The sequence below is a fragment of the Simochromis diagramma genome, unplaced genomic scaffold (assembly GCF_900408965.1).
Source record: "Simochromis diagramma unplaced genomic scaffold, fSimDia1.1 OVJJ01000682.1, whole genome shotgun sequence".
Taxonomy (NCBI): Eukaryota; Metazoa; Chordata; class Actinopteri; order Cichliformes; family Cichlidae; genus Simochromis; species Simochromis diagramma.
This window is the reverse complement of record NW_024387359.1, coordinates 2,022,959-2,038,014: the sequence shown is the minus strand read 5'-3', so window position 1 is coordinate 2,038,014 and position 15,056 is coordinate 2,022,959. Positions and strand designations below refer to the sequence as shown.

Genomic DNA, 15,056 nt, shown 5'->3' with positions numbered 1-15,056 from the left:
TCATGACCCGAGGCATGTAGTACATCTTCACTGAGATTATCTATTTGACAACCCAAGGCCACGAAGGCCATTTCAGGATACCATTTATGTGACATTGGATCCTCGCTTAAGATCTTTTCCTCTGAGCACTTAAAGCCCCACATTACTCCTCATCTTTTCCCACCCAGATGTTTGGCTGTAGACCATGGTTTCCGTTTCATTGTGTTGTTTAGTTAGCACTCCAGACTTACAGCAGGTTTTGGGTCAGTTTTGTTTGTCTTTCCCCTCATTATAATCTCAACTATTACAAGCTTTAGCCAAGCCAATTTAAAAGATGTCTGCTTGTGCTTTGCAGCCCAAGAAGAACATTAAATTGTAGCCAGTTAAATCTGGAAACTTTGCATGTCATTAGACATGTTTACACTGTCTTAATCCTATTTACTCAGTATGAGACACACTCAATGCCTAATAGCAACTTTAAGCAAAGGGGGTATAAAGAAAGACCAACTAACCAATTCTATGAGATTGAAATGGATTTTCCTAAATATGTAAAAATGATTTACAGTTATAGACAGTGTTTGTATACATGCATAAATGATTGCATAAACATGCAGGTTGCGCTGTCAGCAAGTTGCATAGGTGCAGTGAGTCACTGGGTAAGGAAAATCTTCTTAACCTGATTAGAGGCTCTACCCATCTGAAGAACCTGAGTGTGACTAACAGGATGTACCATGCAAATTGTTACCTATATAAATATGCTGTATTAAATATATGCATGCAAACACACATATATTTTAAGAAAAAGGCAGACACAGCAAACAAGTTTAAAATACACAAAAGCTCATAGCCATGAGTTCTGCCTTTCCAAACATTTGTGTACTGGGTCAGTTCATGAAATTCCTTCCTTCCTAGATATTCCATAATCAACCTTAAGAGACATTATTGCAAAGTGGAAACATTTGGGAACCACAGCACCTGAGCCACAAAGTAGCAGACCATGTAAAGTTGCTGAGTGCAAAGAAGTGCACAGCGAAAAAAAAAATTCCATCAGTGTGCAGACTTCAGACTCCTTTAACATCAGCATGAAAACCGTTTACCAAGAGCTTCAGGGCATGAGCAGGGAACTCCCACACGTGACCTTAGCAGAAAAAAGAAAATAACAGAATAAGCTGCTTAGCATTGGCAGAGGACATTTTGCAAGTTCTTAATGGGCACAACTCTGTTGTCCCCACCCACAGATGTATTTTACTTACAAGGAAATAAACCGGTTTTCCAATGGAAATAAAATTTATTCCCAAGAAGCACTCTTACAATAAAGAAATAATCCACCAAACACAAATTTCTTAACTTTTTAAAAAATAAATGAATCTATGATTTAGTGCATTGAAATGTATGTTACCATTAGCTTGACTCATAAGAATTGTATAAATATCACTATATAAAGAATCAAATGCAATTAGCATACTGCTAGTGTCACTGTGCTTGAGCCTATAGTGTGTGTTAACATGCTAAGTAGTTACTAGTTTTTAGTCTTTGAATTAAGAAGTGCTATGTCACTGATACAGAGACAGGGTGGGTTTATGTTTATTAAGATCTTGTCCTGCAGACATACATTTTATGATATGCCATTTTTATATACTACATAAATCCATTCTGATCAAACACGTTGGTAACACACTGGATCACTTTGCAGGCTATCCACTTTACTTACTTAACGACTTTAATACTGTATTCATAGTCATACTGAATTCTCCAGTCATACATAGGTTGTATTCACAATGCTCTGTTATAGTAATACAAACCTGTATATTCCTTGCAGTTCCTTTGCCTAAATCAATAATTTTTATAGACTGCTATATCTTAACAATGATACAGAAGGCTGAAATAACATTGGAACAAATTCTTAAAAATATAAAGAATGTTAAAATAAATCCAGCATTTTGCTTTAGCACCAAATGCATCTGATTATATCCATCACAGTAAATGCATATCCACAGTGCACACCTAAATTTTAATCATCTCTTGCTCTCTGTCCACCAGCTCCACAAGTTCAACAAGGAGGAGAGATACAGCGGAGAACATTCTCACTCAGGTATCTTGCAACATTTTTTTTTTCTTTTACAGTTCCTTTATCTCTTAATTGCAGAGGTGTATTTTATGGTTCTCGCAAGTAGAACTAATAGATAAATATAGAATGATATGGAATTATTTTCGGATAGGCTCCATTTGGAGAAGGTAAATTATAGAGTTCTAAAGCAGGGTTCATCCACAATGGTCTGACAATGAGAAAATAGGATGGATCATCTCAAACTGGTTTCTTGAATATGACAGCGGGCTGTACTCAAATGCATAAGGCATTGTAACCTTGGTTCTCTGAGTGAGAGAATGTCACATATTCCGAGTGGAGAGATAGTCTCGATATGATAGAGAACTCCCGTTTCACCGCATCCCAAAGGTATTCTATAACCAACCGTTTTACATCATGGATGTGTAGCCAACAAACATAAAGCAAATGCATGTGGAGCAGAATTTTTGAGGACTGTTTTCTGCACCTTGTCGAATCTTTGTCACAAAGAATTAAAGCAGTTCTGAAGGAAAAAGGGGATCCAACCCAGTACTAGTAAAGTGTATCTAGTAAAGTGGCTGTTAAGTGTATTAAATTAAATCAAATCAAGCAGCTAAAGCAAAAGTATTATCTATGCAGAATATATAAATGGCACTGTTGGTTTAATAATTTTTGGTTCATTAATGCGTATTTCATTTTAATGTTGCACATGCAGATGATTTAAAGTACTTATTAACTGCTGGGTAAACTTATTTCCAGTATTTAAGACTGCAGACTGTTAAGTAGCTTTAGCTTTAAAATAAATGTGATGGAGTATAAAGTAAAACACTGTAAATGCAATGGAGTTGAAGCAGAATGCTGAATAACAGTAAACTTTAAACAAGCTACAAGTACATTAAATTGTACTCGAGCTAAGCCCTTGAGTAAATCTACTTTGTTAAATTCCGCTGTCCTATCCATGCTCTCTTTAAATGTCAGTGGATATTGTAAGGGGGTCACCAAAGTAAACAAGTCCACGTTTGTTATTATTCTCAAAGATGAAATTACTTGATAGTATTACATGCATTACTTCCATCCGCAGAGTGCTATTCTCTACGACACCGAGACAGAAGAAAAGATTCGATGGACGACCGATCGGTGAGCTCCCGTAGTAGTGACGGTAAGGATATTTAAAATGTGTTTTATGTTTTTGAGTCTCTGTTTAAATTGGTACAACTCTAGTTTGCGCCACTCCAAAAGCACAACCAGACATCTAAACATATTTTCAATTGGCTTGGCTAAAGCTGATAACAGTTAAGATTATAATGAGGAGAAGATAAACAAAACAGGCCCCAATCCTGATGTACGGCAAGTGTGGAGCGCTAACTAAACAACACAATGTAACGGGAGCCATGGTCTACAGCTAAATATCTGAAGAAGATGTTTGAACACAAAACAACCGTAGGAGATTGAACATAATAAAAAAAATGTGAATAAAGCAAAGGAGAACACAAAATAGGAGTGGGCAAAGAAAGAAAGAATGAAGGAATGATTGGAGATAGCGAATGAGAGAGTGAGTCAGACTGTGTTATGGTAGGTGCTTGAACTAAAGAGATCGTACAGAGAGATGTTGAGGGCTGATAACATGCATACCTCCCTCTTCAACTCACTTTGACGCAGCTGCTATTTTAAGTTATCTCAGCTGCATGCTGCTTCTCCTCTGCTCACCCTCAAAATATTTTCTCTTGCTCTTTTTTATCTCTTTCATTCATGAGCATTTTGATGAAAGCCAAAATCGTGTTATTACTACTGATAATCCACAAGCCATAATATAGTGATCACAATACCAATACCATAATGTTTTCTACATTGCAGCTCCCAGTTTACAAAATCGAAGATACTCTTCTGTGGCCAGGATTCATTCTATGACCATTGAGGCTCCAATAACAAAGGTATGCTGCTTTAAGCAGTGGAGTTAATCATTTACAGTAAAATAAACCTTAAATGTACCAAAGCAAATGCTATGTAAAAATGACCAGAAGTCACAACTTGCAGTGTGTTTTTATCCTTCGATGCCAGAGACAATACGTTTGTGGGTTGTCTGTCCAGCCCTCAGCATGTACGTTCATCCATCTGTTTTGGGTTTTTTTTTTTTTTTCATTACAAGAAGTCACAATGACTCAACAAAGAACTTAGAAGACTTAACCTGTTAAAGGTCACTGAAGCTCCGAAAACACTTTTTTTTTCTTGGTTATAACTCTTTAAATTTCATACTCTTTTGATGACAGCATTGTACACAAATAAAATGAAACCTCCGTTTGTGAAAAAGTAAAATAGTGGCATTTTATTTCCAAAGTCAGCTTTATTGTGACTTCATAATGTTTTTCACTGTTGTGGCTGTTGTCCAAGTGACTCAGGAACAAACTGGAAGTGTTTGGACACATTTATAATATCTAACATATCAAGCATTTAGTAGCTTGAGGGACCACCTTTCACAGCAATAACAGGAAGTGCTAACTGCTAACTGGCTACTCTTTTCCCTCTTTCCCAGGTAATAAACATCATCAATGCAGCTCAGGAGAGCAGTCCAGTAACGGTAGCCGAAGCTCTGGACCGTGTGTTGGAGATCCTGAGGACCACTGAGCTCTACTCCCCTCAGCTTGCCTCCAAAGAAGATGACCCACACACAAGCGACCTGGTTGGCGGGCTTATGAGTGTAAGAATTAGTTAGTATACGTACTTAAACATTGGTTCATAAGTTGAGATGCCTGAAACACTTTATAAGGAGACATAAGAAACAGGCTGTTTTTAATCACAGTGTAAAACTGTTACCTCATGCATATAAAATATAAAAAGGTATTTTCATTCAGCCGAGAAATGTTTGCCTTCAGCAATCACGCTTGTGTTTTTGTACTGCCAACAGTTTTTATTTAATTTGAATTTGTTGAATAAGCCCAACTATGAGGTGAGTCACTGCACGCATACATTTCTGTTTTGAAAGCAAGTTTTAGGTTCCAGCAGCAATATTATAGACCGCTGATGCAGTCTATCAGTCAAATTGTTTAATGTATGATTTTTTCTCCGCAGTATAGATCTGCTGTGTTTTCTAGTAACTACCAAAAGTACATCAATTCAGTGACAATGTGATGGTAAAGGAGATACCAGCTCTACTTTTCTCCTCCTATTGTTATGGTTCAGGCTCATCCTTCAGGCTCATCTTGTATTCATCTCTCCAAAGAAGTTTTTTCAAAACAGGCTCTTTCTGACAAAGTCTTATCTGGCCTTCTTGTTCTTGAAAGTAACCAGTGGTTTGCACCTTGTTGTAAACACTGTATGTCCGTTTATGAAGGCGTCTCTTGATTAAAGACTTTGAGTCTTGACAAAAGTCTTCTTGTCAAGAGGTTTGTCTTAACCAAGAACATAATTCTTTAATTATCCCCTTTAGTTGTCTTTTAGTGTTGCTGTGCATTCATTCTTTTAAAAAATATACCAGATTGTTGATTTGGCCACATCAAAAATTCTTACTATCTCTCTGATGGGTTTATTTTAGTTCCACTGCTTAATTATGGCCTCCTTCACTTGCATCAATATCTCTGTGGACCTTATAGTTAAGAGTTCCAGTGCAAAGACACCAAATGCAAGTTCAACACTCAAAATCAGCTTCAGAAAGTGCCTTTCTGATGATGGGGTACTGTATATAAAAATATCTAAACTAAACAGTTAATGCAGTACTTTTAAACTCCATTGGTTAAAGCGCTGCACTGAATTACAATAATTGAAACACACTTTTAATGGTATACAGAGGCACAACTACAAAAGAAACTCTGCAAAATAAAGTTTTAAAAAGCTTTCTCTCCTTGGAAGTTTTACTTGTTTCACCATCTCTGTGGGGAGTGGCTCACTTTTGGAAGCAGACTCGAGTGGTCAGTTAGAGAACAGCAGTTTTCTTGTCTTCCATGTTGGGTTTATTTTGATGCTTAGTTAATCCACCAACTCTCCCCAATAAATGCATCTTTCACTCCAGTTTGTTGCACTGTGTGTGCAAGTTGAAATATTGAGCAAGACTACCACATTATTTGTTTTGGGGTTCTAATGGAATAGTCAGATGTTAAGAATAATAGGCTCACTGTCTGTCTCAAGAAACAAAATCATTTTCAAAAAATCATTTTCTTCATTTTTTTCCCTCCAGGATGGGCTGCGCAGACTCTCTGGGAATGAATATGTTTTCTGCAAAAGTAAGTTTTAATGCACTGTAATATCAATGGCAACAAAGAAAAAGAAACAGAGGAATACAGTGGGTACTATTGCACACTGGTGTGTTTTCATGAGTGAATATCCACAACAAGGGGGTGAAAAATCAATATATATTGCACAATAATCCTGTGCATTATGTAAATATTTAAATGTATGTATAACTATATTGGCAACACCGGGGCAATAACTTCATAGTAGCTAGCTGTTAATGAAGCATTAGGTTAAAAACATGTGGGACTAGAGATATGTTTGGGTGTTGCCTTTTGGGTGTTGAATGTGGTCTGTTATCTTGATGGAATCCCTTGAATAAATATTAAGTTTGAAGTTGTTGGCAGGATGAAAGAGTCGCAATGTTCTTGTAACATTGTACAGTGTGTATTTTTCCATCTCAGTTTATTACATAACCCCATTATAATGACTACAGTCACAAGAGCACTTAACTGAGAGATGACCCAAAGCAAGAGTCAATTTTCTGAGATATGGTCTAATTTGTCATTATGTTGAAAGCTGTGTCTTTGTAAGTGTAACTGCAACACCACCGGTGCTCCTTCACTTCTCTAAATAATTTTATTGCACACTGTATTGCTACCACAGTCTTTACATTTTCAGAACAATTAGCTATAGCTATTGGTATAAATATTACAGAGCCAACACAGGTACAATAGTTCTTTGGTCTTTTTATGGTGACATTTTTATGTTTGTGTGTGTGTGTGTGTGTGTGTCTATTAGACATGAGTCAGAGCCAGCTGGCTATCCCAGTCACTTTGAATGATGTTCCTCCAAACATCGCTGAAATGCTGAATGATGAGGAGTGCTGGGAGTTCAACATCCTGGAGCTGGAGGCAGCTACACACAAAAGGTACAAAGATGATATAATCCAGAGAGTCCAAACAATATCAAATTCCTTGGATTCGAAAAAGCTACATATGCTTATTGGCTTCAATTCATTTCGTTATCCAGTAGTGATCTGTTTTGCTGCATTTTTCTTACTTTAACCTGTTCCACGCATATTCATCCAGTCCTTTGTGTGATCCCCTGCAGACCACTGACGTACCTAGGCCTGAAGATTTGCACAAGTTTTGGAGTGTGTGAGTTCTTAAACTGCTCGGAGGCTACACTGCGCTCCTGGCTGCAGCTCATTGAGGCCAGCTACCACTCCTCTAACTCCTACCACAATTCCACACACGCTGCAGATGTGCTGCACGCTACAGCCTACTTCCTACGCAAAGAGAGAGTCAAGGTTAGAAGAAAAGCACACATATAAACTGAGTGAGCGGCGCATGAGAATGATAAATCTAAAACAGGAGATACTAAATAATATATACACATTTAATGAATTATATATTTAGGTTTATTAAGGTAAAATATACCAAAAATACACCCAAAAAACATGTTATGCTAATAACAAGAAAATGTAATGATACTGTTGATAGAAGATGTTGTTTGCTTGTGCATATTATTAAAAAAAACTCTAGATATGTTTGCATACCAGCATTTATTAAAAGGAACACAAGCAAAAGATCTGAATACGATTCATTGTACAATCCTAATTCCAAAAAAGCTGGGATACACATACAGATGAACTGGAATAGGACTGGGCGTCTCTGTTTACGGCACCCCTTGTGTTCTAAAACCAGATAAGCAGCAGAAAATGATGGTGGATGGATTTAAATTCACTTTTTTATTTTATTTGCAATTGCAACTGAAAAAAGCCTCATATAGCATCGTGCAATACAGATATAGTATTCATTATATAGATTAAATGAAATCCATCCATCCATCATTTTCTGCTACTGGTTTTGGAACACGAGGGGAGCAATCTAAACAGAGATGCCAGGACCTATTCCAGCAAGTTCTTGCATCCATATATGCAGAGCAGTCCAGTACTTATGTGGCCTTTTGTTTCCACTGTTTTCTTCAGAGCAGTCTGGACCAGCTGGATGAGGTGGCAGCACTGATAGCCGCAGCAGTCCACGATGTGGACCACCCAGGCAGGACCAACTCCTTCTTGTGTAATGCAGGTAGTGAACTGGCCATACTCTACAATGACACGGCCGTTCTGGAGAGCCACCACGCAGCCCTCGCCTTCCAGCTCACTGTCCGTGACAGCAAGAGCAACATTTTCAAGAACATCGACAGGTCAGTAGAAGCAGCACACCTGCTTTTTTTTTCTTTTTGTTTTCTTCTTAGTCACAGCTGATTTACATTAGCATGCAGCAACAATGCAGAATGTGAATAGATGCTGATTTTATTTTACCCTTTGCATACAGGACTCAGTTCCGAACGCTGCGACAGGCCATCATAGACATGGTGCTGGCCACAGAGATGACCAGACACTTTGAGCACGTCAGCAAATTTGTGAACAGTATCAACAAGCCAATGGCTGCCATAGAGGAGACCAGCACGAGTGTAAGTGTCAGATAGCTTCAGAGACACTCAGTAAGAGCAAATAATAAGGTGTATACATTTTGGAAAAATACTGAATGTAATAAACTTTTTAAAAGAAAGAATTATTAATTGTTGTAATTAATTGTTTTATCTCGACTATTATATATGTGTTAACCCCATAAAGCCTGAAATATGAACTCATTGTAGCCAGAATGTTCTAATCTTTGAAACTGGAGTGTTTATTGAAGGACAAGAAATGAAATATCAATTTTAAATTTGATTAGTTTTAATTTGTATCATTCCTTTGCTGCAAAAACTCCCAAAACCTCATGCATTGAATACTGGAGGGGGAAACTGTGACTGAGATTAAAATTTGATTAACTGCTCAGCAGTAGTTTGCTTAGTCTGCCGAAGGATGAAGGCCTGGGGAGAAAAAGAGCAACACTTCCTGTTTGGTTTACTTTTCTTTTTCTTTTTCTTTTTTTTTGCAAATAATACAAATGGTTCCACATTAGCTCTTTCCAGGAAACGTTCCAGGAAGTTATTAGAAATCAGAGTTACAAAACAGATATGTGATGAGACTATATGTCTCAGTATATGTGTTTGTGTGTCTTATGTCCTTCATTTTTCTGGATGTCCCAGATGGTTATATCTGCTGTGTCTTTCCCACAGAGCGTGAACAGTGACTGTGAGGGTCAGGCCAACATCAGAAACTCTCCAGAGAATCGTCTGCTGATAAAGAGGATGCTGATCAAGTGTGCAGATGTGGCAAACCCCTGCAGACCACTCGAGCTCTGCATCGAGTGGGCTGGACGGATCTCTGAGGAGTACTTTGCACAGGTGTGGGAGCATCAGTAAAACAGCTTAGTTTAATAGCGGGTTTAAAGCTTAGAACAGAATCATTACTGTGAAGATAGTCAACTGTTCATTTAATTTTATTTGTTTTTGCTTAATCACTTTGCATACTTTATTAGATAAATGGCCTCCTGCCGTCTAAGCTCCCTGTTTATTGAATTATGTGTGTTTCCCTGCAGACAGATGAGGAGAAGAGACAAGGGCTGCCAGTGGTGATGCCCGTTTTCGACAGGAACACCTGCAGTGTCCCCAAATCTCAGATTTCCTTCATAGACTACTTCATCACTGATATGTTTGACGCCTGGGATGGTAAGAGCAAAAAATTCAACTGTGTTCTGTGTTTCTCTCTCAGGGGTGGTTTTCCACGCAGTCTTCTTAGTCATTTTCTTCTTTGTTTCCATTTCAATAGAGTGGAGTATTATATTTGCACACATATTAAGTCTGACTGTGCAGCTAAAAGGTCAGGATCATAAATCATAGATTGGGACTTGCTGCTTAACAAGTTTAAATGTTTACTTTCACAGAACAAAAGTAACTGTTGTTCTATAAGAAGCCATTTGCTTGCTAAGGATTCCTCTAATGCTTTCACTCAGACCATTTCCCAAATGATCTTTCACATCTTTTCTCTTGAAGTGATAATTGTTTCACATTCTACATGTGACTGCAATCTTTACTAAATGTCCTAAAGTTACCAGCCTGCTTCTGTTAGTCCAAGCAGTCTTGTTCTCTTGTTTCTAAATACATTCTGTGGATGTGAGATTGATAAAAAGAAAATGCATTCCCGACAACACTGTCATCAACAGAAACTGGTGAGATTTGCTCAGATTGCAAAATAAAGACTATGACAAAGTTAAAAACTAGTAATATAAGCTGGACAGTTGCTGACTGGTTCATAGACCACCATTTAAAATGTCACAAAACGGCCGGAGGCCGAGTACCAAAAATCAAACCCACGTGCAGAAAACCCAAAGTGGAGGCTGAGGAAAGGGTTTAACAAAGGTTTATTAACTAGCACAAAAATGACGTTTACGATAGTACCTGACTTAAGGCTTGACTTATGGGGCGTGAGGGTCTTGGGGAGAGGGATAAGCAAGGGGACAGGTCCAAGAAAGCAACGGCAGCTGGCTGGTGATTAGGTACGTATGTGCAGGTGGGAGATGGAAGTGTTGAAGGAGAGGTGGTGCGGTCCAGGTGGGTTTGGTGGTGTGTGGCAGCTGTCCTGAGCGGTGAAGGTCCCGAGGTGGTGCAAGGGCAGGAGGGCAGGCAGGTGAGGCAAGGAGATGATTCTGAAAGCAGGCGGGTTAACCAGATTTCCAAGATGAGTGGTTCAGTGTGATGGAATTTCCTGGAGTAAATAGGGTAGTTGACGAACTAGTGAGGAAGCAGTGTCAGCAAGCAGCTTAAATCTCCAACCTGATTGCCTCAATCAGCTTCAGGTGAGGGAGGCTGTAGGCCCTGCCCACGGGTGGATAACAGGGAGGTCCAGACCTTCAGGAATTTTACAGCCACACACCCAGACCTTGACAGAAAAGGGTTTTTTTTCTTTTGTTTGTTCATTTTTGGGATGCCAGAAAAGGCCAGATTTGAGTGAAAGAATAGAAAGCTGCATCCATAAATCAACTTGATATTAACTGGAACACTAAATTTGGCGACTGAAAATCCTAAACTGTAAATTTATATACCAAACAAGACAAAACAGCAACCACCTGTCACTCAAAGCCAAGCCCCTAATAATTTGCAATAAATCACAACAACAGTTGCCTGAAGGTGCTTTGAATGAATCAATTAATAATACAAAACTTTGAGCCTGCAAGGCTTCGACTTGACAGCGTTATCGTTAACTTGGTTTCCCTGGGTCTTTTCCCGTGTGCAGAGATGGGCAGTAGTACTGTAATCAGATTACTTTTTTCAAGTAAGGGATTACTATTGCAAAAACGGTAATTAGATTACCGTTACTTTCCCGTAGGAACGCTGCGTTACTGCGTTACTAAAACCGTGATTTTTTTGCGAGAATGTCTCATGACAGTGACGTAAGCCAGTGCGACGTTCGTGAAAACAGCTGTGTGCAGATCAACAATGGATCATATATCGAGTGCGGGAGAGAGTATGAGCGTGCAGCGTTTAAAGCGTGGAAGTACTGACCTTACTTTGAGTTTGATTCCATAAAAAGTGACAAAAACATTAGCGTCCATCGTGCGTGGGAAGAAAACTTCTTTTTACAGCGAAAAAAACCCCTGAACTTCCAAGCAAGCACCGAGTGCGCAACGACGTAATGGGAAACTCACAGAGAAACTCGCGGATTCTTCAACTGACCGCCGAGGCACACCTGCACCAGGGTAAACCTCCGCCTACGCCACTCCTGCTTTACAGGTGAAAATAGAGCAAAAGGACCGCTAGTCTTTGACTTTATTTATTTTCTGCTGTGTTTTACTTGCATCTATTTGAAAGAGTGAGTGTAAACACACAAAAAAAATAATTTTATGTGCTGGAATGTGCAGAAAGTATGTTTAAATATTAAACAAATTTCTTCCAGTCAGAGAATGTTGCATATAATTAAATTTTTGCTTGATGCATAAAGTTAAAAGATTAAAACTAATAAAACAAGTTTTAAAAAGAGACTTTTCCATTTGATTACATTTTGTATGATGGATTATGCAGAAAAAGTAGAATTGGGCTGAAAGATCTATCGCTTTATCACCTATTCAGGTTGTAAATCGTGTTTTTTAAAACGTAACTAAGTAACTAAGTAATTAATTACTTTTGAAAATAAGTAATCAGTAAAGTAACGGGATTACTTTTTGGAGGAAGTAATCAGTAATTATTTACTGATTACTTTTTTCAAGTAGTTTGACCAACACTGCCCGTGTGTTATGAATAAATCGTATTTTTTTGGTACCGGTACTGGTTTTATTTTGTTGTATTTATCCGCGACACCTTAAAGGCCAGTCCGTGAAAATACTGTCGGACATAAACCGGTCCGTGGTCAATAGGATGCGACGCCTCCACAAAACAACTTCTGGTAACATAGAGGTCCAGGGAAAAACAGCCCTCTGCTCTCTTGTGCTGTGATCTCAGTAGACACTTTCCTAATAACTTTGTGTGGTCAGTCACAAGTGTCAGGTCATGTTGAAATAAAACATATACATTTTCTTAAATATGATTATTATTATTATTATTAGGAAATACTGTGGCTCAGGATTCTAAAACAGGAAAAATTAAATTTTTCTGGATCAGAAAAAGGAGAATTATCCAGGGTATGCTAACAACGGATCAATCACAAACTGATAGCCAGTGAGTGTGCAGGGTCCTGCAGTTATCCTTTTCCAAAACAGCAAGACTGCAGTGGCTCAGCTCATCAGCCTAGATGATGATTTCTGTTTGAACCATAAACCTTGCTTTGATTTCAGTTTAAAGAAGCTCCTCCATTAATATCTTCAAATGGCTGCTGATTTATGTATTAATGGTTTCTTTCTCTGTTAAGCCAGGTTTTAGTTTTCAGGATCTGAGCGCATTCACATATAACTCTTCTGCTGCACAAAATCATTACTATGAGTGCAGTTTGCTCCAGTTTGTTATCATCACTGAACAGTTTGCTCTCCTCTAACTTTACAGCTGGGCTTCATTTGTTGCATTAGTAAGGTAGAGCTTAACAGCTTGCACATGTAAAACTTATTCACCTACCAGAGAAAATATGCTGAAAATAAAAGCGTTAATGAAAACGTGACTCTTCCAGCTGTCTGTTCAGCATAAGTTACCATAGTGATTTAGCCAGGTAGACACAGAAGACTCTACCTCTAAGCTCGTCGTAGCTCACTAACCTATTAATCTTGCTTCCTGCTACAGCCTTATGGTCAGCTCTAATGTTCCTCAAGCTGTATTTGTGCATGTGGTGGGGCGCATTATCCCACTTGATTTTGGATAGGGGGATAAGTAACATCCGCATGAATGCCAGGACCTACCCTGTCCCAACAGGAAATTGCATTGTAACATGATTAATGTTACTTACTGCAATGTTGTGTCTGCTCAGTGTAACCTTTCTTTGGGGACAGGCACTAAACCAGTCTGGGTTAAGACCTCTGAATCACTTCCCACATTTCCAGTTTGTTCCATAACTCAAATGCAATAATTGAAACAATAAGGCATTTCAGTCCAACTAAAACAAAACCTCTGACAGTGCCATCTTGACTCCTGGCCTCTTTTATTGCCGTCAGTGATTTTTTTTCTTAGTAGATTGCAAGAGAGAAAATGACAGGAAAGAGATAGTGAGAGAAAGTGATGATGAGTGGAACGGGATAGTATGCTGCTTGTACTAGTTCCCCATTCCCACTGAATTCCCCTCTTAGCATAGTCTCCCCGAGAGGCAGCTTGTTTACTGTCAGCTCTGATGTCACGGAAAGATTCCAAACGCCAGTGGGATGAGGAGAAATTACAAGAGTATCAGGGGAGTGGAAGTCAGGGAAATAGTGGCAGGGATGAGGGTGGAGGGGTTGGCTACAATCACTCGACAAGCAGCCGAGCAGAACTTCACTTGCACATAAACACTAAAACACACATGCAGCCTCTTTCAATTCACCAGGGTCACTGTCAGGACAAGGCAGGGGTCATTGTTAGTTCCACAGATGCAGTGTGGCTCATCAACAAGGCCGGAAACAAGGATGTAAACAACACAAGCCGAAGCTGTGGTGCCTCAGGCTGTGGGTGTGTGTGAGAGAGAGAGAGGCAGAGAGACCTTTGAGCCCCAGCTGACCTTTAATGTGGGAGAACCATTGTAGAGTCTATGTAGCATTAGCAACTGTACACAAACTGACTGCACATAGCCTGCTTACAAATGTTAACAGTCCGTGTGGAATGATAACAGGAAGTCAGTGGCAAATGTAGGTGTTTATCCCTGATTTCCTGTTTTTGTGTGTCTGTGTGTGTGTGTTTGTTTGTTACTTTGTTTTTTGTTTTGTTTTTTGAAAATATAATTTACATATGTGTTTGTTGCATTCTCTCTACTGGGATTATTCATGGTTCTTTGAATAATCTGATATTTTGAGACTTGATACATTAAAATTACTTGTATAGATATGAGACATATGACCAACCAGGCTATGTCTGCAGGTGTCCCTTTAATCTTTTGCCAGCTGTCATCTGTCACCATATATGTTTCACATTTTTTTAAAACCACTATCAGGTGAAATGAATAAAAACTACAGTGTCAACGGGAACAGTGAGTTTTTTAGTTGCAGTCTTAGGCTTCAGTCACACAGGGATAGGGGCCTAGAGGCCAGTCACTTGGGGAAAAAAACATATACCGAGACCAGTTGCGCGCGGTTGCTGGCAGTAGCTGTGAAAGCGATTGCTAACGCCCCAGCTGTGCAGGCCAAGAGACCATTCAGTGACCCACTGGTAACCAGAAATGGCTAGGAAAAGTGCGTATTCCACAACCGGCTGCTGAAGGTTATTGCCAGTTGCTAGCAAGAAATTGCACATAGCTATAAAAAGCACTCTGATAATGCTTTGATTGACATGGATTTGTCTGCAAACACTACAA

At 39.0% G+C, this 15,056-nt stretch overlaps 1 protein-coding gene across 3 annotated transcripts in view; it reads left to right on the top strand.

Annotated features, from left to right (window-relative positions):
• Positions 1 to 15,056, top strand: part of pde8b (phosphodiesterase 8B) — a 51,825-nt gene that overhangs the window by 31,198 nt on the left and 5,571 nt on the right. For all 3 annotated transcript variants that reach the window (XM_040007278.1, XM_040007277.1, XM_040007279.1), the window contains exons 11-21: positions 2,020 to 2,071; positions 3,126 to 3,203; positions 3,899 to 3,975; positions 4,575 to 4,739; positions 6,213 to 6,258; positions 7,007 to 7,136; positions 7,319 to 7,517; positions 8,199 to 8,416; positions 8,548 to 8,686; positions 9,338 to 9,505; positions 9,700 to 9,829. In XM_040007278.1, coding sequence (XP_039863212.1) covers positions 2,020 to 2,071; positions 3,126 to 3,203; positions 3,899 to 3,975; positions 4,575 to 4,739; positions 6,213 to 6,258; positions 7,007 to 7,136; positions 7,319 to 7,517; positions 8,199 to 8,416; positions 8,548 to 8,686; positions 9,338 to 9,505; positions 9,700 to 9,829 — 1,402 coding nt within the window. The remainder of the gene's footprint in view (positions 1 to 2,019; positions 2,072 to 3,125; positions 3,204 to 3,898; positions 3,976 to 4,574; positions 4,740 to 6,212; positions 6,259 to 7,006; positions 7,137 to 7,318; positions 7,518 to 8,198; positions 8,417 to 8,547; positions 8,687 to 9,337; positions 9,506 to 9,699; positions 9,830 to 15,056) is intronic.